Here is a 25,749-nt window from a genome sequence, read left to right as displayed (position 1 = left end):
CCGGCTCTACATCGTCAGAGACGTGGAGGATTCCCGACTAATACGGGCGGGAGTCAACCTAAGGAATGAGCGAGTTTATCACGAGAAGGGATCGAGTCTGGACGATTTCTTCTTTACGTATGCCAATTTTGTTGATCAACTCTGCATTCGGGTGCCTTTTACTGAATTTCAAATGGTCGTTCTTCGGGAAATGAACGTCGCCCAAGCACAGCTACATCCGAATGCTTGGGCAGTCGTCCAAGCGTTCTTGGAGATGTGTTTGGCGATTGGCATAACCCCGACGATTCCGGTTTTCTTCCATTATTTTTACTTTCGCCCGCCCCCAAAGGGTGGTTGGGTTTCTTTAACGTCTGTCAAAGATAACCCTATTTCGTCCTTTCTCTGATTCGTACAAGAATTTCAAGAATCAATTTTTTAAAGTCACAATTGACGAGGTTGGCCGCCACGAGTTTCATGATGTGGCAGGAAATCCCTTGTTCCCTTTTTATTGGACAAGGAACCCCAAGAAAATAAAAGCTTATTCGGTTGGTACGATGAACCCAGTCGATTTGGAAGTCGTTCGCATCATCGACGCTCTTCCCCGCCGCCTCTCTACCCGCAACTTAGTCAAATGCCTTCATCATGAGGATTGTGAACGAAAGGCATTCGGTATGGTATTTTATGTTCATTTTGTTTCTTTCAATATGTTGGTGTTAACGTAGCTAAATTTTCTTGTTTTTTCCAGATGCTGTGTATGTTCCTCCTCCCCGCAAATCCAACTTTATATCTTCAAGGAAGGGAGCCGGAGGTAGTTCTTCGAACGCTCCCGTCCTCCTACCATCAAACGTGCGTCTTCTACCAGCCGGATGCCGTCAATTCCTCCTACTGGCTCTAAGGCTACTCTAGTTGTTAAGGTCGTGGTTTCTCCGGGCGTCACTGCTACTGTTGGGAGCGAGCCCCCACACAGCCTTCCGGCCGTGTTTGTAGATCCCTCATCTGAGGCGGCCACCACCTCTACCCAACCCCTTGTGAGGAAGAGGAAGGATCACAAAGAGGGGGAACGATCCGCCTCCAAGAAGGGGCGTAAAGAAAAAGAAGGATCCTCCTCCCGGTCTGCTTCCAAGAAGGGTCGTAAGGGCAAAGAGGGGTCCTCCTCCCTGCCTCTGTCGAACGGAGTCTTCAGCCACGAGTTCAACCTCAGTGATTAGATGAATTTTCACAAGAGTTCGACACACCGGTCGTTGATCGAGAACTTGTCGGAGCCAAAGCTGACAAATGCTATGCTGGAGATGTCTACCCGGGTGACTTCTCTTGCTTGGTATCTCAAGGAGTTTGCTGACCGCAGGGGAGATGAGAACGTCCAGGCCGAGCTACTCGCCGAAGAAGGTTTATGAGGATCTTCGGGCGGCCATGGAGCAGATGTTGATTGCTCAGGAAGAGTCCAATAAGAAGAACGACGAGCCCCAGGCCGAGCTTTATAAAGCCAGGAAGGCCTTAGCCAAGGCCTCGAATCGGCTTCGCGACGCCCGAGCCAATTATGACCGGCTGGTGGATGAGTGCGGGTAACTAAAGGTGGTAGTTGCCTGCCTGAAGAAAATGGAGGGGGACTCCTTCAAAAGAATCGGGCACTGACGGACGACTTGGCTATGGCTAAAGAGAAGATATCCGAGCTGGAAACGGGTATCGTTTTCGAGCACGATGAGGGTTTCAACAAAGCTCTTCGTCAAGTGTCCATTTTGGCAAGGATCCGAGAGCCCTATTTCTTAGGTTTTGACATTGAAAAAGATGTCTTCGATGGGGTACTGGTTCTTCTTGATGCCCCGGCTGCCGAGGAGGCACCGTAGGAGATAGAGGACCCTCCACACGTCGGGGTTGGCGATCAGGAGGTGGAAGTTGAAGACGTTAATGATGCGTCTGATGACGCCGAGGAAATCGAAGCCGCCATGGGTGATGATGATGGCCGTGGGGCCGAGTAATTTTTCAAGTAGTTGGTTAGGGGGTTTTGCTTTTTGCTTTAAGTATTTTGATGTAATTGTTCATGTGGCCGGTCGGCCAACATCTTGACCTGTTTAGGTGTTGGTCATACCGTCCTATGGCTGAATTTTTGTATATCCCCTACACATTAATTCAATTTACTCTTCAATTTGCCTAAGTTGTTATTATGATTTCACCGCTCGTTCGTCTTTATAGTTTTACTATCTTTCATTTCTCTGGCATACGTGCTAGATGAATCGTTTTCGTGAGAGAAAATTGTACTTTTGCCATTCTATGGGAGTTGGCATGATCGGGCGGTAGTGGTTCTATGGGAAGAAGGCACAAGTCATCGTCTGGCCAAGTTGATAGTGGTTTTATTTGGAATTCACCGTTCATCAACTTGGACTTTCAGATGTTCCGAGCGGTAGTGGTTCTATTGGGAGAACTCGTCGTTCACCACCCGGGCCAAATTGATAGTGGTTCCTTTGGGAACTCGTTGTTCATCAACTTGGACTTTCAGATGTTCCGAGCGGTAGTGGTTCTATTGGGAGAACTCGCCATTCATCAACTCAGATTTCTATTTGATTAAGTGCTTTATCGGATCATGTCTTTATCATAGAAATTTTGGCCAAAAGAAAAGGGGAACGCCCTGTCATTGCATTCATCATCTCAAAAGAAAAGATACAATCAGAAATGAATATTAACTAAAATAAAACTTGAGGTGAGTGACATTCCAAGTGTTTGAAATGGGGCGTCCGTCTGGTACAATAGTGGCCCTGTTTCCCAAGGCTTCTAAAATTCGGAAAGGTCCTTCCCATTTGACTGCGAGCTTGCCATGAGCGGTCGTCCGTCGTGCTTCTCCAGTCTTTCTCCACACCAAATCACCATCTTGGAAGTTCCTCGGCCGAACCTTGGAGTTCTATCTTCTCTCCACCATTCGCTTGCACGCTTTAGCCCTTAACGTCGCTTGTTCCCGTCTCTCCTCCAGTGAGTCAAGCTCTAGCCTTAACTCTTCATCATTCAACTGAAGGTCCTCTATCTGGCGTCGTAGAGAGGGTTCTCCCAACTCGACTGGCAACATGGTGTTTGTACCGTATGTCAAGTTGAAGGGCGTTTCTCCGGTCGTTCGGTGCGGAGTACACCGGTAGCCCCATAACACTTATAGGAGCTCATACACCCATGCTCCCTTCTTCTCCCCTAGCCGCTTCTTCAGCTCAGCTATGATCGTCTTGTTCACGGCCTACACCTGACCGTTCGTCTAGGGATGTCATAGTGTGCAAGGTGTGCGGTGGGGCGTGCGTGCTATTGGCGTGAGCCTGGCAGCTGAAACACCTTTGAGCAAAGACCTTAGTATCTTCCTCCATGGTTGGCCAGTAGTATCTGACCCGCAGTACCCGAGCCTTCAGAGATCGACGATCGATATGGAATTCGCAAATTCCATTATGGAGCTCGTTCATAATATATTACGCTTCTTTCATCCCGAGGCGTTTAAGGAGGGGAGTTGAGAACCCCCTTCGATACAGGTCGTCTCCTACCATAAGATAGCGAACAATCTTCTTGGCGTTGGCTGGTTCCACTAGCTGCCCTACGTCCTACCGGGCCATTAATGCTCAAATCTTTGTCCGTTAATCCCCAACATCATCTCTTAATACCGTCAAGCATTCCACTGACGCTTGGAGCAGGACTTGGCGGATGATGGTCGTTAATTGCCCTTTCCCTCTTCCTGTACTTAGCTTAGACAGCATATCCGCCGGGCTTTGTCAACGCGGTTGCTTTGTGGGAATACCGGAGGAGGTGTTCTTCTTTCACCTGGAACTCTCCGTTCATATGCCCTATAACCAACTAAGAATCTGTCTGGCACACCACCTTCCAGGCCCCCATATCCCTTGCCAGTTCTAGGCCAACCACTAGGGCTTTGTACTCGGCCTGATTGTTGGGGGCTTTGAACTTGAAAATTAACGAATGCTCCAGTAGAAAGCCGTTGAGGCCCTCTAAAACCACACCTGCCCCGCTCATAGACCGTTATGACGCGTCGTTGGCGTACAAATTCCACTCATCATTGACCTCTAGGGGCAACTCTACTACAAAATCGGCCAAGTGTTGGCCCTTAATTGATCCTCTCGGCTCATAACGTAGGTCGAATTCGGATAGCTTGACCGCTCATCCCACCATTCGTCCTGCCAAGTCGGGCTTCCTCAATATTTTAGAAATGGGGAAATCCGATAGGACGACGACCTGATAACTCTAGAAGTACGGCCGAAGTCTTCCTAAAGCATTCAATAAGGCTAGGGCGACCTTTTCTACTTGTTGATATCGTGTTTCGACCTCCTGGAGGGTCCGACTTATGAAGTACATGAGCCTAGGCTCGGGTTTTTCCTACAACAGCACGACGCTAATTGCTGACTTAGAGACACCTACAAAGATCTGTAAATCTTTCCCTAGCGTCGTGCAGTTCATCACTGGTGGATTCATCAAGATGGCCTTGACATCTTGGAACGCTTGTTCGCATTCTACATCCCATACTAAGTTGGTCCCCTTATTCATCTTCCTCAGCACCGGTCGTACCCTCTCTGCCAGCTTAGGGATGAATCGAGATAGTGCCGTGAGCCGGCCGACCGACCAACCTCTGAACAACGCCAATTTATGGGACATGACCGAGGGATGGATCCCCGGCATATCAGCGGTCATCTAAGAAAATAGGTCTCGATTCTTCCAGAGAACGAAACGAATCTCCTTCTCCAATTCAGGCTCCAGCCCACGAGCCATAGCGGTGGTCTAGGAAGCATCTTTTCCTATCAAGACCAGTTGCGTCTCCCCGAGGGGCTCCAATCGATCTTCAATGTTTTTTCGTGGGTCAAGGTTTGCCAAAGCCACCTTAGATCCACTCGGCCTCCTCCTCACCGTGCGGGTATGAAGCTTCAGGCCTGCCGCATAACATTCCCTAGCCGTCTTTTGATCCGCTCGGACAGTGCAGATTGTCCCTTTGTTAGAGGGATACTTCATCGTGAGGTGGGGGGTTGACACGATTGCCCCGAAAGAATTAAAGCACGGCCGACCTAGGAGTACGTTGTAGGAAGTGTTGGCTTCCACCAACAAGTATCTAACCTTCTTCTCGTTGGTATCCCGACCGGTGCCTAGTCGAGTACGTAAATCAACATACCCCCTAGTGTCCACTCTTTCGCCCACGAATCCGAAAATCTGCTCGTTGTATGGGACGATGAGGTCGTTCGAAATATCCATATGCTGTAAGATTTTCCAGTAGAGGATGTTCACAGAGCTTCCCTGATCAATCAACACCTTACTTACACTATAGCGGGCAATCTTCGCTGTTATCACCATCAGATCATCTTGATCAGGGTCAAATGCATGAAAATTTTCGACTGAAAACGTAATGGACGACATCGTCCATCGGGGCTTAACCACCGCTGGACTGATCGGAGGGCCCGCACATGACGTTTGCGGGAGGATGAAGAAGATCCTCCTCTGGCGAAACCACCGGATATTGTGTTGATATGTGCCCGCAGGGGACAGTCGTGGCTTCTGCTACGACTTCTACTTCGCCGTCTCTCCGATTGTGGGTGATCGGTTCGGTCATTTCTAGACCTTTCTTGTCTCTCTGGCTTCCTTGGGTTGGTCCGTCGTGGACTCGGTCGATCCACAGGTACACGTGGTCGGTAGATCCGCACATCCTTCTTCAGTTGCCTCCCACGGATTAACTCTTCTATTTTATCCTTCAAGGTCACACACTCCTCCGTGGTGTGGCCCATGTTTTTATGGTACAAGCAGTGTTTATTATCGTCCGCCCCCGGCGGAGTGGGTCATCTCTTTGGCTCTAGAATCAACTCCGCACTTAAAGCTTCTTGGAAAATTTTCGCCCGAGGAGCGTTTAAAGGGGTGTACTATTGGAATCGCGGTCCCCAAGGTGGTTCTCTTTACTTAAACCCTCTAGACTTCCCAACCGGACCGCCCGATTTCCCACCGACGATTTTCTCTCCTTTGCTCTTCTGATTCTCCTTCTTGTACGATAGCTTCATCTCCTCCACCCTTATCTCATCAGCCGCCCTCTCTCGTAGTTCTTCCATAGTCTTGGGCGCCCGTCGGCAAACACTATCCTTAAATGGCCCGCGCTTGAGGGCGGGTAGGATGTATTGCAAGGCGAGTTCTGGGCTCAAGCCCTTTACCCGTCGGACGGTCTTCTGGTAGCGATCCATGAACGCTCTCAAAGTTTCTTCCTTTCCCTGTTTCAGGGTGACCAACTCGTTGTGTTCGTCTTGATCTTCCATTGCGGCCTTGTCGCGTTCCTTAGCCTGCTCTCCTTCCCCCTTCTCACCTGCCCCCTCTCGGACAATACGTGCCGAACATTCAACCCTGACGGCTATGAGTTCTGCCTCATGACGCTGCTGCATCTCCTCCATCTTCTGTTGTAGCATTCAGATCATCTCCACTTGGTCGTCCACACTCATGTTTCTCGTGGTCACCATTGGGTTTTGCAAGTAACTCGGCCCCACGATGGGCGCTAAAATGTTTCGGTTATTGGGGCTGAGTCACCAAACTCCTTCACAATTTGTCTTCTTGTCGTCCGGTCTCACTCCAAGCTCCGTTGTCACACTCTTCCGTCCGGGAGGGAACCTGTCAAAGATCCTCTGATGCCAAAGTCAGTACAGGAACCGTTTGGCGATTTAATGGAATAGTAATGAATGTGCAGTAAATGCAACCTATCTACCACTTACCTCTGACCTGTATTTATAGTTTTCGTCATGGGCTTAGGATTAGTGAAAAGTTAATCACGGCCCAATTCTAGCCCAATGGCCATAATCACTATTTACCTTAATCGTAGTCTTAATGACTCAGTTCACCTATCGGTCGATCTTGTGCAACTGTCCGGTTAAGTGGGTGTCGGCGCTATTGTCTAGACCGCCCAGTCTGTACGGTACATAGTTGTTACTCACCCGAGTGGAAGGATGAATGGTCGAGTAGAATAACACGCAGTGAATGTTTATGCAAGATGTCTGGCAATACTATCAAAGAAGTAAAAAAAATTAAAGAAACGTTGACAATTGGATTGATATCGACGCCACTCTCTAGACCGTGCTGTCCGTACACTTTCAAATGGGAAGTGTCTAAAAATAATCCATGATTGTAAGTTGTAACAAAAAAGCATATCAACTAGTTGTTTGAACAATAAAAAGTGAGGGATGATACCTCGTTACTCGGCAAATTTAATAATTAGTGTATAAAATGAGAAAAAATATAGACCTAATTAAGTTTTAAGTTATTTATAAACTTAAAATATATTTTTATAGAGTTCTTATTAATTTTTTTAATTTATTGAATATTAAAAAATTAGCCTTTTTAATTAAATTTTATTTTCTATTAATATATTTTTAATGTATTATCCAAGTTACTTATCCCAAACCTCCTGTACAACAAAATTTAGATATGTTGCATTTGGGTGAATGAACTTTGAATTCTTCAATGTTCATATAAATAATTCAACTTTTACTGTTCTTCCTCTTTAGTATATTGATTTGTTTTCTAGAACTTATGAAATATAATATAAATTCATAGAAACTAAACGTGAAACCTACCACACTTATAGTTTTTAATTATATATCTTTTGGTAATGAAACTTTTAATTACTTAAAAAGTTATTTTAAAACATGTATTAGGAATATGTTGGTAGGAATAGGATTCTTCCTTCACCGAAGTAAACCATTGACCTGGATATATCTTAGCTAGAATCCACCCTAATGGCAAGCCATAGAGCCAGGTGTCTATCAATGGTTGGGTTAAGGTGATATTTCAACCCTCTCATCCATCATGCCACGTGTCACTCGTCGACCCCACAGAATCTTCTCCTAGCCAACAACAGCGAAGAAATGGATTTGTGGATATATCACTTGATAAAGGGATAAGCCAGAAACGCTCCTGAACCGTGCGATCAAAAAAATCGCACAAATCAACGGAGGAACGCCAATAGAACATGTGAGCCACAGGAATGACTCCGAAAGGAAAGTAATACATATGAAATAAGACTAAGCCATGCACAAAACAAAACAACCATATTTTCCCATCTCTCTTCCACTGTCATCAACATGGCCACCGTCACCACCCAAGCCTCCGCCGCCATTTTCCGGCCATGTGCCTCAAAATCTAGGTTTCTAACCGGGTCTTCCGGTAAACTGAACCGGGAAGTGAGTATGAGGCCAATGGGGTGTCCTCCTTCTGCTTCTTTCAAGGTTGAAGCCAAGAAAGGAGAGTGGTTACCAGGCTTGGCCTCCCCAGCTTACCTTAATGGCAGGTAAGAACTGATGATGTATAGTTTTATGTATCTATTCTTCTTTTTTCCGATGAAAAGGGATTCATAATTATTAACTGGTGTTTTTGTGATACTGATAGTCTTCCCGGTGACAACGGGTTTGACCCTCTGGGGCTTGCTGAGGACCCAGAGAACTTGAGGTGGTATGTTCAAGCTGAGCTTGTGAATGGACGCTGGGCCATGTTGGGTGTTGCAGGAATGTTGCTTCCTGAGGTTTTCACCAAACTTGGAATCATCAATGCCCCTCAATGGTATGATGCAGGGAAAGCAGAGTACTTTGCTTCATCTTCCACCCTCTTTGTGATTGAGTTCATCCTGTTCCATTATGTGGAGATCAGAAGATGGCAAGACATCAAGAACCCTGGCAGTGTCAACCAAGATCCCATCTTCAAGCAATACAGCTTGCCCGCACACGAGTGTGGATACCCTGGTAGTGTGTTCAACCCCTTGAACTTTGCACCTACTTTGGAGGCCAAGGAGAAGGAACTTGCCAACGGTACATGCTCTGTTCTCTCTTAATCTATTTATCTGTTCATTCTTTTTGTAGAACTCTGTAGCTAACCTTGTTTGGTTGTAATCTGTGTAGGGAGATTGGCTATGTTGGCATTCTTGGGATTCATAGTTCAACACAACGTGACAGGGAAAGGACCGTTTGAGAACCTCTTGCAGCATCTCTCTGACCCATGGCACAACACCATCATCAACACAATTCGTGGCTACTAAGTTTGTATCCAATTACATGATGATAAAAGCCTGTGTCCCTCTCGTGTAATCCTGAATGGGTGAATTTTGAGACAGATTTGGGCATGATTGTAATGATCCTTCTATTTTCATGTACAGAGGAACTGAGATGGTTTTATATTGTGGTTTAGATCCAAGCCAGTTAATCAGTAATTAAGCATCATATTTTTTAAGAACAAAATCAAAATTCGAATACAGTATTTCCCAAGTATGTAAAATTGAATTCCGGATTTTACAGAATTTTAATTTATAACTTGGATCACTACATCGAATATATGAACTCTATAGCATGATATACAAGTCTGTTCACACTTCTGAAATATATTTGTGGCCAAATTCTAGCCCTACAAGTCTTGTAGAATAGATATAGTTTGTTAACACATCTGGTGGCTAAAACTAAATATCAATCCCAGCAAAATGAAAAATTCTAATTTGAACCGATGGGGATCTTCTAGCTATGGAGAAATTCTCCAAGCTCAAGGCCTAAGCCAAATCTGAAAAACAATCATGAGTCTGGTGAATATTCTCCCACCTATTTTCGAAAATTGATTTTTGTATCTCTCATTTTCTTTTCTTATACTCATCTCTTAACAAGTTTTTTTGTATTAATTCTTCTAAAACACCCTCTTCCTAGAAACTACTTCTAGATGCTACTTTGGTACTGGGTAAGTATCCCATAGACTAATTTCTAAAATTAACAATTCTTGGTGACCATATATTTTTACAAATAATTTTGGGAAATCAACTTTTGGTCTATCCATCTTAGCGATCAACACTTTTACTACGACTAACCTCAAATCTCATCTTAATTTCTTCTTTTTATAGAGGCAATTGATTAATTGTGATAAGCTATCATATTTTTCTCATTTCATATTTTCATATTCGTGTCTAATCTTATGTATAATTTAACCGAGAAGATGTAAAAACATCTTTAGAGATATATAATTTGTATATTACTTTCATAACTTAATGGTTTTAAGAGTATTCACTCAATTGGATTATCTAGTAAAATACTTTGATACAATTAATTCAAAAAATTATGTTGAGTTTTATATATAATTGGATCAAATCTAACCCAGTTCAAACTAATACACTCTTATACATGTTGATGATAAGTTTGGTATGAATAATTCATAAGTGTGAAAAATACTTGTTATTTATGTTTATTAAGATTCTCAAAATTGTAATTATTCATTAGTTAGGTTTTTTTCTCGTAAAAAAATGTAATAGTTATTAGGAAAGTTAGTATTAGCTAACTATACAAGAACTTGATACATTATTGAAGATTTGTCAACATTTTCTCGTTGAGTTAGTCATGACTTGCTTAGTTAAAAGGAAGGTCACTCACTCAACGAGCAGAATGACTCACTCAACAAGTGGGATCAGTTAATAAAGCATCAATTGAGTTTTGCTCAGCGAATGCATACATGCTCGCTGAGTGAATTATATATTTCTATAATGGTTATTAAGTCGAAAAAGAAAGAAAACAGGGAAAATAGAAAAGTACGAAAATCATTCCAAGAATTGGACAGAGGCTACTTCAAGACATTAAGACGTCATTCTTCACCAAATTTCGTCAAACGTGTATGTTTTATATTATTAGGAGTAGCTAATTTAATCTTTCATTGAAATTGAACGTAATGAACTCACTCTGATGTAATTTTTGTATGCAATATATCTATGTTGTTCATATGCTCTTTCTTAGTTTGACTATCATGATATGGAAGTATAATGTAATTTGAATGTTTATGAGTTTTGGAAAATAAACTTCAATATGGATATAAGATAGAGCAACCAAAAGGAGTCATACTAGGAATGGTGTCAATTCTTCTAATTATTCTTAAACATATGATTTTAATACAAATTATATGTTAAATGAATTAAGAAATTAACAATTTAATTTAATTTAATATATATATATATATATATATATATATTTAGAATTCAATTCTAAAGAATTAAACTGAGTATACCTTGAATATGTAAATAACATGATATGTAGCAAAATTTTATTATAATGTGATTCATGGAATCCCATTCTAATAAAAGTTCTTTTCAATTTTCTATCATAATTTTTTTAATTTTTGTTATTTCAAATCAATTTCTATGAATTTAATCTTTTAAGTTGACTTTGATAAATAATTAAGATTAGAGTTTTGTAATATAGAAAATTTAAGAGAAACAAAACTCTTAAAAATATTTATCCTCAATATAAAAAAACATATTTAAAAACTTTCACCTTATGAAAACATAATTCCTCTCCTGCAAAAACAAAAAGTTGTCTAAAAAATTGTCTACATTATAAAATGTACTGATAGGCCCTCCCAGCATAGACCGAGCGAACGTTTGGTATAATGCCGTCCGCCCAAAGCCGAACAACCGCCAAAGGTTGCATGTCCGTCCAGGAATCTGGACCGAACGAGCGGCCAACCATTCAAGAAGTGGACGCCCGCCCAAGGTTGGTGTGTCCGCCCAATAGTCCGGACGACTAATACTTGGGGTCGGACGGTCGTGAATGGGGGCCGGATGCTCATTTCTCGTGGTCACCACTGGGTAACTAAAGTCACACGGCCCCACGGTGGGCGCCAAATGTTTCGTCTGGATCCGGGCGGACCCTGTTAAAACACACTAACTTACTGTTGAAGACGGACAGGCGCACGATGAAGATGCACGGACCGAGCGGACGTCCTGCTGAATCCCACGAACCGAAGGAAGCGGCACTGGCGGGCGGCACAAAGATGGACAAGCGCTACTCCTCGCTCCAAACCGGGCGGACGTCCTCTAATCCAGACGCTCGCTCTCTGTTCCTTGCCGAGCGGACGTCCTCCTGCTCCAGACGCTCGCTCTCTGTTCCGAGTTGGGCGGGCGTCCTCCCTCTCCTAGCGCTGCTCTACACTCCCAGTTGGGGAGGGGCCGGGTACCTGCTAAAGGCACTCCGACGCTCAAGTCAGTAATATGACAGAGCGATTGTGATGCGTGTATGCATCGTTATTCAAGTTAGTCCAGAGTTCATACCTGAGACCTTTATTTATAGTGAATTGTAATGGGCTTTTACCTTTTGGGGGCCTGGGAACGGCCCAATAATGCCTTAATCTTTATTTAGGACTTTAACGTGTCATTAGCATTTAACCGTGTAATCAGCAAAGTGCGTCGGTTGGGAATGATGGTCGGTCAGGGATGTTACCCTAGGTGGGCGTCCAGCTCTTGGGTGGACGTCAAATCCTTGGGCGGACGTCAAATCCTTGGGCGGACGTCAAATCCTTGGGCGGACGTCCAATCCTGGGCGAACGTCCCATTTTGGGCGAACGTCCCATTTTGGGCGGACGTTCTACTTTGGGCGGACGTTCTACTTCGGGTGAACGTTCCACATTGGGCGGACGTTCTACTTTGGGCGGACGTTCTACTTCGGGCGAACGTTCCACATTGGGCGAACGTTCCACATTGGGCGGACGTTCTACTTTGGGCGGACGTTCTACTTTGGGCGGACGTTCTACTTCGGGCGAACGTTTCACATTGGGCGAACGTTCTACTTCGGGCGAACGTTCCGTACGGCGTCCTGCACTCCCTGGTACATAAAACAATTTTACCTACAAACGGAATAATTTTTAATGACCATTTTGTAGGTGAGTGATTAATTGCGGTAGTTCAAAAGTTAATGTTAAAAAAATGTATTAATATTGATGTAACTTATTTGGAGCTAAACTAGGAATAAAAGGTTGATATTTCATAAAAGTTGGAAACATCAATTATTTGAAGCTTTAAGACTGAGATGTGCGAAAGGAAAAAAGTTATTAAATTTATTTACTAAATTTTTAGGATAACTTCACTTCAGAAGGTATAAGTCTCACCTTTCCAGTTAAATTTTATTTTTATTTATTACTTTCAATTCATGTCAAACAAATCGATGTTCTTGATTTTCAATAAAATATTAATTGTTATGTTAAACATGCTTTTAATTCTAATAGATTATCGGATTTTTATTTAGTAGTTTCTAATTAATCATTTGAAATTTTCTGTTCCTAATAACTATTTATTTATTTTATTTTTCCCTAAAGGATACCAAACACTTCATTTCACTATTTAAAACACAATCTAAATCACTTTTTTTGGAAAAACACAAAAATGACATATTTTAGGGACAAAAGGATTAAACAATATTATAAAAGGGACAAAATAGAAATCCAATAATTTATCAAAAATTTAAATCTTAATTATTTTATTTCTAATTTACCCCTAATAAATTAGGTCGATATTTTTATTTGTAACCAGAGCTAACTACATGAATGTGAGACAATAGACTGGTTCATTTAATCGGAATCCGTGGAAGACAAAGATCTAATATTTACGGATCCTTTTAATTTTATTTAATTTTTGTCCAATATATGTAATCCATAAACTAAACGGACTTGTTCTTTTTGTTAAATTACTACGTATTTAAAATTTATAATAGTGAAGATATATTATAAGAGTTTCATTTGAAATTAGACAATGAACTTAAAAAACATATGGACTTCAAATTTTTTTAAAATTTAATTTATTGAGATTTTTGTTTTCACAGACTGACCCTTTTTAACCACAGGTTACTTGGGGGTGGACCCTTTTTAATGAATCAATGTTAATGGGCCTTGGGCCATGTTAGGGCTATGGCCATAGAGTAACGGGCCTTTTTTCTTGCACTTACCTTTTCTCTTCCTGCACCCACATAAATCCCATAATCACCAAATTATCTCATTAAAATTATAATAAAATTGTAAAAGTTACTCCTGCAACTATTCTTTTAAATATATTATGGATTAGATAATCTGAAAAGTATTTTCAAATTGAAAACGCATTTTGTAATATGTAATTCGTAATACATTCAAAAATTAAATTCTAAAACGTATAATCTGAAATACATTTTTAAATTAGGAAATACTTTTCAGATTATATATTTTAAAATACATTTAAAATAATTATATTTTAAAATATAATTTCTGGAAATTATTTCAGATCTAGAAATTCGTTCGGAATTACAAAATCGAAATGTATTTAAAAAGAATTATATTTTAAAATATATATTTCAATTATCTAAAAATATCTTATGAATTATATAATCGGAAGTGTATTTAAGAAAAAATGTATTCTGGAAATGTGTTCCGAAAGTATCTTGTTTTCCTCTCATATGGTTGGTGTGTTTTGATGAAAAAAGTCTTGGAAATTATATTTGATGGCGGTGTTGATGCAGGAGAACAGACCTCCATTGAGTTTGCATTTTTAGACATGTGGTATAAGTACTGTTAAAATTCCACATGTATTCATTCTTCTTCCTCTCTATATCCTTCATGTCCCACTGTAATCTCAGGCCTTGCCCAAAAATCCTTCATGTTTTATTTTTCTCTTCCTGTGAATATAAATTTTCCATTTTACTCTTTGTGTAAGAACAATTGTATTCAATAACAACCTAAATGAGTTAAATAATTGTGTATGTCAAAATTTGTTATTTCTCTCTTTGGCAAACACTTTTTATATCATACCTTTTTTTACACACCTTAGTTGTTTGAGTAAAAGTAACTATTATTTAAAGAATATTCTATTTAAGGAGTGACTGAATTCTAAATAATACTCTAAATTGTTTTGTCAAGAAAGATTGCATTTCAAATAATTCTCAGTTATTAATTTGAAGTGGTTGAATTTCAAATAATCTCTAAATTGTTTTAGCTAAGAGTGATTAAGATCCAAAATACTCTTCATCTAACTTGTAACTTTATTTTACATGGTGAAAATTGATTAATTGATCAAGAACAAGAAGCATTATGTAAACTTGAAGTGTAAATCCTTTTGTCCTTATTGCATTTAATAGCTTTATACTAACAACAAAAAAGAATTTTTATGAACTAATTATCAAAAACACTAGAAATTAATTTTGTTTAGAAACATTAGCCGTACATTTTACATCTTTGTAGGGACTTGTTACAAAATTGGCAAGGGAATCAAATTGTACAAGTAATAAAGTAAATAAGTTCACATAGATTTTCATTGTTCAAAAAACTATGTTTATTCACTAATTAAGGCTAAGAACTTTAAGACAATGAAAATTGTTGATGTGTATGAAATAAATCTAAAACTAAGAAAGTAATAAAATTTATGAAATTACAAAGACTTCACTATGGTTATATTTCATGCATCAAATCAATGTGAAAAACACTAAATAATATACTTTTAAATTTTACTCTAGCATTCACACCAGTATTTAACAAGTCTCAATGTCTTAAAGACAAGTCTAAACTTATTAATAAGAACCCTAATGTCTTAGACTTTTCTTGTTAAAGTTTTTGCATTAAGCATTAAATATGGATGTTAAGAATGAACAATGTTGAACTCTATGTCTAGATGGTCAATCAATTAGTTGTTCTATTTTAGTTTGAGTTTCAACATCGTGTCCAATAATCAAACGCCCATAAATATGCAAGCAATCAATTCATGTAGTTGAGATTGAGAATAGAACACAAGAGTAATGGAAAATAAATATATTGAATAATAGAAATCACTAAGATTGAAGATACATTAAGTTTAACCTCGTGAATAAAGGAGTTAGATACTCTTAGACATTTTGAATACCAGAAAAGAATAATGAGCAATGTCTCCAACTTCTAGAATGAGTCTTTGTCATACCTCTCTTAGAGTTAGTTCCCTGTACTCTAAGGATATGTCTTTCTAACTCTATCAAGCCTCCTATTTATAGGATCTTGGCAAGTTTGCTCGAATTGAACTAAACTTGAAATTTGTATTTGATTTTTATAATTGAAGTAATTAAATCGATTGATCATTGATTTTGTTGAGATATTTTTCAATTTTCGGTGATTTCTATTTATTTGATTTTTATAATTGAAGTAATTCAATCTGTTAATTACAGGTTTTGTTAAGATATTTTTCGATTTTAAGTAATTTTTATTTATCTACGTGATATTTTTACAAATAAGAAACAAATATTTCTATTTAACAATTTGTTAAATAAAAATCTTAATTATTTAAAAAGTAATGATAAAAATTCTAATAAAAAATGAAAATAAACAAAATAAAAACAAAGATAATGTTAATTATCAAAACTATCACCACATCTTTTACACCACCGTCAACCACTGTTTTGTAAAGTGAAACCTATTATGCAGGGACATGCCTCAGAAGTGCACAACCCATGTGCTTGCACTTGAATTTTATCTGGGAAAATGCGAGGTGGAAAAGTAGGAAAAAGTGCAAAAGAAATTGGAATAAAACCAAACAAATCCTACCTCAGAACCTGGCCATATTTTTTACATTGAAACCTGTAAATTAGTGACAAGTTTCAGGCATATCACTCAAAGTTGAAGGTGGATAACTTTCGCTTTCTTCTAATAAATTCCTTCTTTAGTAAATTTAAGTACCCTTTTTGAGTTAATTGAGGATTATCTCAGTTTAGAATTTAAGAACAAAGTTCTCTGGTATATTAGTAAAAGAACCAGTTTTAATTCTGTGTTTTTGTTTATTCTTATACTAAAAAAAAACTATACTGTATTGACATCCAACTATGTTAACTTTGATTTAGATCCCATGTCCTTGACGAACAATTTGAATGTAAAAATACAGCATTGTTGAAGCTGGATTGACAGTGATATGGCATTTGCACTTATTCTTCAGGTTTAAGATGACATCATTGCTCTTATTGAAAACAAGAATTTTGGTATCTCAAGTAATAAGACATTCTGTCTTTTCCATTACACTGTATAGGGATAAGTCACTAGTTTAGTTTTGCTACTAAAATTCTGTACTTACACGTGCTGAGCTGCAGAAAAAGCTCGAAATGAGAATTATAAATCTGATAGCGAAAGGAATAGAATGGAGTTACCTTTTCAATCTTGAAGGATATAATTCAAACAAATATTTAAATGGAACAAACACCAATTCGAAAGAAGAAAGAAACTAAAACTTTGAATTTCATATGGGCAAAACCTGCAGTATTGGCAGAAATTGTTAAGTGGGAATTTCTTATCATGGTCATTTAAAAAGGTATTTGACATGACTAAAGTTCTGTGAATCATGTTGAAAGTATACTTTATTTGAACATGTTCATACGCGTTAAATGCTGATTAGTACATTTGGTAGGCACTATCCAATAAAATATTCACCCCATTAGAGAGAACTTATTATAGTAACACAGGCATGACAGATTATTAATTAGATAACTAAGGTACAAACATGCCATACGAAATGCAGAACCTCGTATTTAAGATCCAAAGAGGCAGAAGAGTACACGGTTTTGGTGTAAATCTAATGTAGAAAAGGTTGGCAACAATATGCTCCAATGATCATTCGAAGTTATTTGCTGTATATTTTTTACAACTTGGTTTATCAATCAGTGGAACAAGCCATGTATATTTTTTTAATGCTTTTCAACCCCTTTTTCTGTTGCATCAATGTGCCATTCTGAATTAAATGAATCAGTGTGCCACATATTGAGGGAAATTAAAAGGACTACTTGGCATTCTTCTTTATTGACTTTTTGTCAAAAAGCAGTGCTTCAAGTTCTCCTCACTTTCTTCAATATGCTTTTTTCTGCTAACATTTTCTTCCCTTGCCTTTTTCCTTTTTGTGACACGATTCCGTTTTAGTGACATCTGAATTCATGGTCACTGGGGTAATATATCTCAGTGCAGGCCAAAATACATTTGACTTGACTAATTTCATAAATTTAAAAGTAAAAGTAAGCTTTGACTTTGTTACTAACTGATAAATAGTGATGAGATATGAATGGGAAAGAACCTTAATATTGTACTTGAGTATAACACAATTGGCCTAATAAGGGGAAACAGATGTTTTACATGAACACAAAAACGGTGGTGAATGGTTGACTTGAAGTGGTAATGATCAATCCTTTGGTAAAGAAGATGAGAAGGTGATAAAAAACCAATTAGCATGAACTAATATGTTGATACAGTGGGTGCCTAACACATTCAATGCAAAAAACTATTATGGTTCATCCACTATATGTTATATTCAAATCAATTTAATATACAGATTCAGGAAAAAGCTGTAGTGGGAAGCTGACTCCAAGTCCATTGAAGTTGACAATGGATTATAAAGAGGGATAAGAGCATGAAGCAATGATTCTGAAATTGCTTTTCTATTAAGTCACCTTTATAAGTGGCCATGCATCCTAGTCTAAGTGTTTCTGCTATATTCTTTTTATTATAATTATATTTCAGATGACCAAAAGAGAGGTGAAAATGGCTTAACAACTTCATTGGTCAAACCTTATAATAATAAAGAGTGTTATGCACTTTAGGCCAATAGAAGAAAACTGGTAGGGCCAATTGCATTGAACTATCAGCAAGTGTGTATGAAGCACTTTCTCCATATGCCTGATCAGCTTTGCCATAGTTTATCATACTTGAACAATGAATGACTAAAGGGCAAAGATAACGAAACCTTTCCATCTTCATTTTCCCTTCTTTCTGACACAAACTCACTTTCTGCTTCAAAACTAGTTAAATTCATTATTCATTACTGAATTTGGTAATTTAGTGCATATGTCAAATATCACTTCATGGTCCAACTTTAAACTGAAATTATTTAGATATCTGTTTTCATTTTTAACCTCTTAAACTGAAATACTTTTAACTTCACACGAATAGTAAATTTGGCAGTGCCTTTTGCTAGTTTTATAAAAAGTTTTTATGATTTTTTTATATTAAAAAGAGTGTAAAAGGAAAAAGAGAGTAAAAAATGGGATTTTCTACATTGAGAGAGAAAATTTGAAAATTTTGAACTAGATATCATTAACCTAAAAAAATTAAAATAATTTTATAACACAGTCAATTAAAAAATAACCTTGATTGTATTTTATGAAAAAAAAAGAGAATAAATTAATATTTTTTAAAAATTATTTAATTTTTTAAATTAAATATACTTAAATAATTAATCGCAAATGAAGCTCAAAAAACTTTCCCTTATACAAATTATAAAAGGTAAAAGTGTATTACAAAATTATTTAGTGTCTTTTGTTTAACATTATTTGATTACATGTATATTGAGAACTTTATTATTAGACATTTTCGTACTTGCATCTATTTTTTTTTTAATTATAATGTTGTGAATAAATACGAGCATTGAATCATCACAAGTGACACAAACCTTCAAATATGACATTCAATCAATCTTTGAAATTGAAACATGTGATTTGGTTAATTAAACAATTATGCATCCATGTATAAATTTTGAGGAGATATATGTATTGCATGTTGTGGATTGAAAGAATACATTTAAAGCAATTGTAAACAAAATTATCCATAATAATTGCTGAAGTAACTTTTTTTTTTCGCATGGGTGATGTTAATCATCTCATTGTCCCAAACGAGGGTGGTAGGAATGATAGATATGTTAGGGAAGTAAAAGAAAAATGAAGAAAATGTAAGTGTCATTTTCATTGGAGAGTGAGGAAAATTGGAAAGAAAAAATGGCTAATATAGTAAAGGTGTGATTGTGGCTGTGTGGAAGGAGGAAAAGGGGGTATAGATATAAGAAATTGATGGGAAAGTTTTGATTTGGCGATGGCTAAAAATTAATGATGATGCTTACTTGCAATGATCTGTCTGTGTAGTTTTGGTTGTAAATTGAAATCTGGCATAGATATATGGAGGAAAAGGAATGAAGAATTGCTTTCCTTGAGAAAAGGAAAAGGGCAAAAAGGAAAAGATAAGAAAAGCCAAAAGTAACAGAGGGAAGAAGATATAACCACTGTCTCATTTTTTTCGCATTTAAGGGTCCCATCCCAACTCATCTTATTCGGAAACTGTGGCTTCTATTACATTCAACCTCAAAATATCTTTGTGTTTTCTTCTCATAACACTTATTCATTAATAATATCCACCACAATTCTGTAATCACTATTTATAAAATTCTCCAGAAGAAAATATTATTCTATTTTTTCTGTTCAAAAATTGTGTAAATCCCAATTTCCGCATGGATCATTGGGGGAGAGAGAATGTTTTAGGCTTTTGTCATTATTCATCTTAAATAATTTGTGCCAAAATTTTAGTTTTAATACTTTTCTATCCTCTGTTTACGAGGACGAATGTGTAATCCATTATCACAGAATGGATAATAGTTTTTTTAATAATTAATTACACCTAACATATAATTGTCATTATCACAAAATATAAATTTGTATTACCAGAAAAATATGTGACGAAAATCAAATAGATATTTTCAATGGACAGACGCAAATAATAAATACAAATATTTATTACTTGTTTATTATTAAGGTATGTACGTTTAATAATTATTAGTAAATTTTAGATAAACAAAATTTCTTATTGTCGAAATCTTTCCTGTAACACAGTAACAGCAAGTGAAAGAAGTATCCTTCTTTTTTCAACTTTACAACATAATTGAGAGAAACTATAGTAGTGGTCCATATTTTGTGCTAGTTGTTAAGATCCTTGGTGTAGAAAAAGTAGAGCTAGCTGGCATATTTTAGATGCAAGTTTATCCTGACGACTCCAAAGGAGGGTTTAAGTGAAAAGATCTTCATTCTCATTCCGTTATATCTTCACACTTCATCACCATGCAACTCTGGGAAAAACCAATGCTGTCTTCACTAACTTTAATCTTTTTTTAGCTTTCTAACAACACACCTGCCATATCACTCTCATTACATTATCCACTAGCTTCGCATATTGCCCTCTTCTGTTTCTATAAATTTTATTTTTACCTCTTTTCAAAAAGCAGATGCTTCATAATAATAATACCTCTACTCACATATATAGCAAAGCATCCACAACTTTCCCACAAACAACCAAACATCAAAAACAGACGCAGTCTCATTTTCCATTTTCATATGAAAGATCAAAATACACTAGCTCTGAATTTTTATACATGGTAAAGACCTTTTTCCATCTCTAGCAAGTATTTTCACATATATATGTACATCAACTCAAACTCACCAAACTAAGTACATAAAAAGGGAAAAAAAATATATATATAGTGTTACTGACATGAAAGAGAGAAATTAGTTGCGACTTCCCAGCTCCACCAACTAAACCCTCCTAGTAGATTAGTTCCTCCTACCGATGCTGACCAAATCAGAGACTACCAACCTTCGCTTCATGTCCAAACTCCCATTGCTGAAAGATGGTCACCGTCTCCTACCAAGGTTGCTCTTCTTCTGTTTTTATTGTAACTGCTGACTGAATCAAGAGTTCCCGTGAAAGTTAAGGGATCTAGACAAGGCTGCAGGGTTGGCCCTCAACACAGGAGAGGTTTCAATGACACGGTCTTTCTCTTCTTTCTTTGATTGGAACCCCTTGAACATGCCACCCCCACTCACACACTCGTTCTTGATCCCTAAAGTTGCCCATATTGAACTCTTGGCTGCCTCACTGGGGTCATCGATTCTCAAAGTTTTGGGCACCAAAACAGACCCGTTTCTCTGCCTCGAGGGTTCCTCGTGGACGTGCTCTTGCTTCGCCAAGTCATCGTCCCTGGAGTGTTTCCCGAGAGTGGGAGAATTTGGACCAGAACCCGGAGACCTTGGAGCTGGGGCAGCATGGTGTGTGGGAAACCATGGAATGTTCCAAAATGCATGAGGGTAAAATGACATGGGAAACCCTGGAGGGCACATAGCAGGTGCTGAGGGAACCCCGGAGTTCCAAGGATAAGCCCAAGGAACGGTGGAGATGCACGGAACATGGTGATGATGATGATGTATGAAACTGTTGTTGTTAGGCACCAATGATTCTTGTGACGTGCTTTTCCCACTTTCTTCATTGGAAACGGTGATGGATGATGCACTCGAGCAGTCATCATCTTTGTTTCTCTGATCCTCCATGGAGTGAAACCCGTTTCTTGTTTTCTTCTCCGCGAGGTTCAGGACTGATGCCATGGAATCACAAATTGGAGGGTCTATACCAAAGCTGAGGACTCTCCCATTGGGCTTCAAAAGATGAGTCGCGTTTGGGGAATCGATTCTTGCAGCTTGAAGTGCTTCAGAGATTGTGATATGGCGATAGTGAGAGGCTGAGTTTTTGTTCTTTCTCCTCCCTGCACCCACCGGCACGTTTCGCATGGTGCCCCCGGCGGTCCAGTACCTTTGGCACGCTTTGCAGAAGTAACGTGGCTGGTTCACATTGTAGTTGTTGTAGTAACAGAATTTGGTGTCCATGCTATTGCAGCGAGGACATGGAAGAATTTTGTCTGGTTTTTTCAGCGTTTTATTGTTGTTGTCTGGTGAGTTGTTGGTTTCAGTAGCAGCAACTGTTGTGGTTGGATCGGTTTGATCGTTTTCTGACTTGTTGGATTTTGACTTTGCAGATTCTTCGTCTATGGAAGGTGTGTTTGGATTCTGAAGACCCTCTGCGGTGTTATTAGAGTCTGCAGCATTTAGAGGAAGATCAGCTTCTTTCGTTTTCTCACTAACTTCTTCTGCAGGATCCTAAAAATTTGCCAGTGTTTTTATTAATTAATGAAATGCATACTTTGGGATAACGAGTAACAACAAGCAAACACAAGCTGATTCACAGAGTTAGGAGGTCAAAATTTTGTTTTTGTCATGTTCGTACCGTTTTACTAAGATGTACTCACTCGCAAATGACATAAATAACTCCAACCACAAGATCAAGAAGGTAGGAGAAAAGTAAAAACATTCTGTTGCTCCATTTTTAAAACAAAAAATGTATCTGTGTTTGGTGTATAGAGTAGGTTTTCTTCACTGACGAAGAAAAGCATGTAATTCGAACAGGACCAATGAATTTACCCATTGAAAGTTGTTCTATTTCGCGATGTAAACATATATTTTCTAGAACACGACAGGTACGAAGATGATGAAAGCAACAATCCTTTTATAAATTCTGGAATTGAAGAAGCTACCTTGGTAGATTATTACGATTGAAAAACGTTATATCTCAGCTAAGAAAAGTCTAAAAGTGAAAATTGGTGCTTTTAACTCAGATGGTAGATTATTAGCAGAAATATTTGACTTGCAGTATGAGTGGACTAAAAGTTAACCGTGTTCACAAAAAAACTGCTCCACCAGTCAGTTTACTCAACAAGAAAAACAATTTGACCTAAAATTAAATGCCCAGGTTACTCGGGCATATTGAATCAGTTCTAAAATGAAAAAAAAAAAAACTCAGAAAATTACAGATTAAAAAAAAAACTCACTTCCCCTTCTAAATAAGGGAAGGATGCACAAAACCTGAAATTAGCTCGGTTTTGCAACTGAATACAAAAATTCTATGTATTTTACAATCGACTCTGCTTCGAGCACTCTGTTTCTGAAGTCCAGATCCCATACACAAAAACCGAAAAATAAGCAACCCCAGACAAAATATAATAATCCTAAATTTCAAAATCCAAAACAAAATTATGAACTAATATTTTAAAAAAATAAAAATAAAAATAAAAAACGCACACAAAACCGTTTTACATTCGAAAACCAATACAGAAAAACTTGATGCAGAAAAGAATTACTGGGGAAGAATTTGAAAAGAGGGAAACTTTGGCACCCGAACTGAAAAAGGAACCGACCCATGAATTGTTAGAACCTAGGTGCTGTTAATCACGTTACCTTGTCTTTGTTGTCATCATCTTCAGCCTCTGAGTCAGCAACGTCGTCATCTACTTCTTCTTCTCCTTCTTCTTCTGCGTCTCTGACAACATCCACCGGCGGCGGTGGCGAGGGGGTGTGAGCGGCGGCAATGGTCGGAGCGTCGGGTTCTCCGGAAAAGGCAATCTTCTGGCCGAAGAGCCTAATTGCAGGGTCCTTATTTTCGAGCATTTTCTGAGAATTGAAACGGCAACGACACAAAGGAAAACGCGCGAGGTGGTCTGCGTTAGGTTTACGTGTGTTATGATTGAAGCAGGGTGGTTGGTTACTTCTACTACTGCAGGTGTTGTGTCTGTTATAGTGTGTTCGGTTTTTTTGAGGTTTGGGTTTTGATGAAAGTTGGAAATGGAAGCAGGACGAGGTGGATTTTGATCCGTTTAAACGAGTGCAGGGTGCCACGTCACAGAGGGGTTTTGATTCATGGCCACAAGTTTTTGTGGCTTGGAATAGATTTTCTTTTCAAGTGTTTGATTCTCTGAGTTGCACTCTCTTTCTGTGCACCCCACTCGCCGCCACGTCAGCGTCTTCATCGAGGGTACCGCAGTTTTAGCCTTCGTGAAACATTTTTATTGGTTGCTTTGTTGATAATATTGTCCAACCAAAACTACGCTACATGGACTTCTTTCCCTCTCTCTGTCAAAAATTTAATAAATAAATTGAACATGATTGTATTATTGCTTTTAATAAATTATTATTTCAGTCCCATTTTATTCTTTTACTTTTAGCTTTTTTTAATTTTGAAATACATCTTTCCTTCAGAAAAATAATTTGAAAACAAAAAATGGTTTTAGTTAGCATTTGGAGAACAAAAACTACACATTTTAAAATTGAAGAGAAAAAAAGCGGACGATTAAATCAAAATTTAAATGTTTTAGAATAATAAAAGAATATATACTATTAACTTTTTTAAAAGAAAGGTGTATTTTTACTTTAGAGTGTATTGAAAAATGGTTTATTGTAGAATTTAATATTTTTTGTTCAACATTGGCAACGTTGGAGCTAAAATCTAAAATTTCATGCTAATTCCGTAGACTTGATCCCTAGTAGAGAGTTGGTGTAGAAGGCTTTTTATCTTTTCCGTATATAAATCGCTAATGATAATTAATAAAATATATTTAAAATGTTTTTCAATTGATTGATAAGGATAAAATTTTATATTGACAGTGTGAGTATGTAAAAAGTAAATTATTTATCTCAATAATGCATGTTAACATTTAATATATGTTTTTACCAAAACTGTTGAGATGAAAAGAATTCTTTTTACTTAAAAAGTGATAATAAAAAAGTCGTAACACTTTAGTTAAATTTTATTCATGAAAAATGCAAAGAGATACAAATTTTAGAAGTGTGAAAAGAAAGAAAGAAAAAGTGATTACATTCTATCTCTTTTTAATTCTCAATAATCTCTTTTGAGACTTTTTAGCTTCTTTCATAATATTTAATTAAGAGAAAAAAAAATTAGTGGCATATTATGGTATTGTATATGCTGATTCTATACCAGGAGTTAAATTAATAGGGTTGGCGGTTAGGAGAGAACCCAAAACCCCAAAAAAGTGTTAAAACCAATAAAAAAGCGAAATAAATTAATAGTTAATAGAGTTGGCTATTTGATGTTATTGGAAAGGCAATAAGATGTCGCTATTGAGAACAAATAAGATTATTCCGTGATATTGAAAGAAGCGTAATCATATTTTGCGTTCATTATTTTACTTGAAAATAAACAAAATTCCTGCAACAACTCACTTAGCAAAAGAATATATATATGTAGTTATGTGCACAACAAGTGTCAAATAAAAGGCTCAACTTTATATCCCTTTGTCTAACTCCAACTCTATTTGCCATGCCTAAAACACTTTAATTAATTTATTAATATAAGTAGCGTATACAATCACTTACTTATCACTTTTTAATCTAAAATATTATATATAATACAAGTATTCAAGCTCTTTAAATTATTAATATATGTTGCTGGAAAGAATTTTGTTGAGAATATTTATTTGATTTTTTTATTTAAATCATTTTTTTAAGAAATCTTTTATATCTATCATATTTTTAAAAGTTCTAAAATCTCAACCGTAGGATGATGTTCTTACAAGACCGATAGAATATAAAAAAATTT

At 37.7% G+C, this 25,749-nt stretch overlaps 2 protein-coding genes across 2 annotated transcripts; one reads left to right on the top strand and one right to left on the bottom strand.

Moving 5' to 3' along the window:
- Positions 1–7,995: 7,995 nt before the first annotated feature.
- On the top strand, positions 7,996–9,143 carry LOC108330678 (chlorophyll a-b binding protein P4, chloroplastic). Its single transcript, XM_017565188.2, has 3 exons — positions 7,996–8,254; positions 8,353–8,768; positions 8,859–9,143. Exons 1-3 carry the CDS (start codon positions 8,049–8,051, stop codon positions 8,993–8,995), a joined length of 759 nt encoding a protein of 252 aa, XP_017420677.1. The 5' UTR covers positions 7,996–8,048; the 3' UTR covers positions 8,996–9,143.
- Positions 9,144–20,829: 11,686 nt separating this feature from the next.
- LOC108331899 (cyclic dof factor 3) lies at positions 20,830–23,994 on the bottom strand. The gene is made up of 2 exons (XM_017566902.2): positions 23,592–23,994; positions 20,830–22,457 (listed from the first exon to the last, which is right to left on the bottom strand). The coding sequence occupies exons 1-2, from the start codon at positions 23,799–23,801 to the stop codon at positions 21,219–21,221; spliced, it is 1,449 nt and encodes a 482-aa protein (XP_017422391.2). The 5' UTR covers positions 23,802–23,994; the 3' UTR covers positions 20,830–21,218.
- Between the last annotated feature and the right edge of the window lie 1,755 nt (positions 23,995–25,749).

This window comes from Vigna angularis, chromosome 4 (genome assembly GCF_016808095.1).
Source record: "Vigna angularis cultivar LongXiaoDou No.4 chromosome 4, ASM1680809v1, whole genome shotgun sequence".
NCBI lineage: Eukaryota > Viridiplantae > Streptophyta > Magnoliopsida > Fabales > Fabaceae > Vigna > Vigna angularis.
Note: the sequence above shows the minus strand (reverse complement) of the source record. Positions and strands in the feature narration are given on the sequence as shown.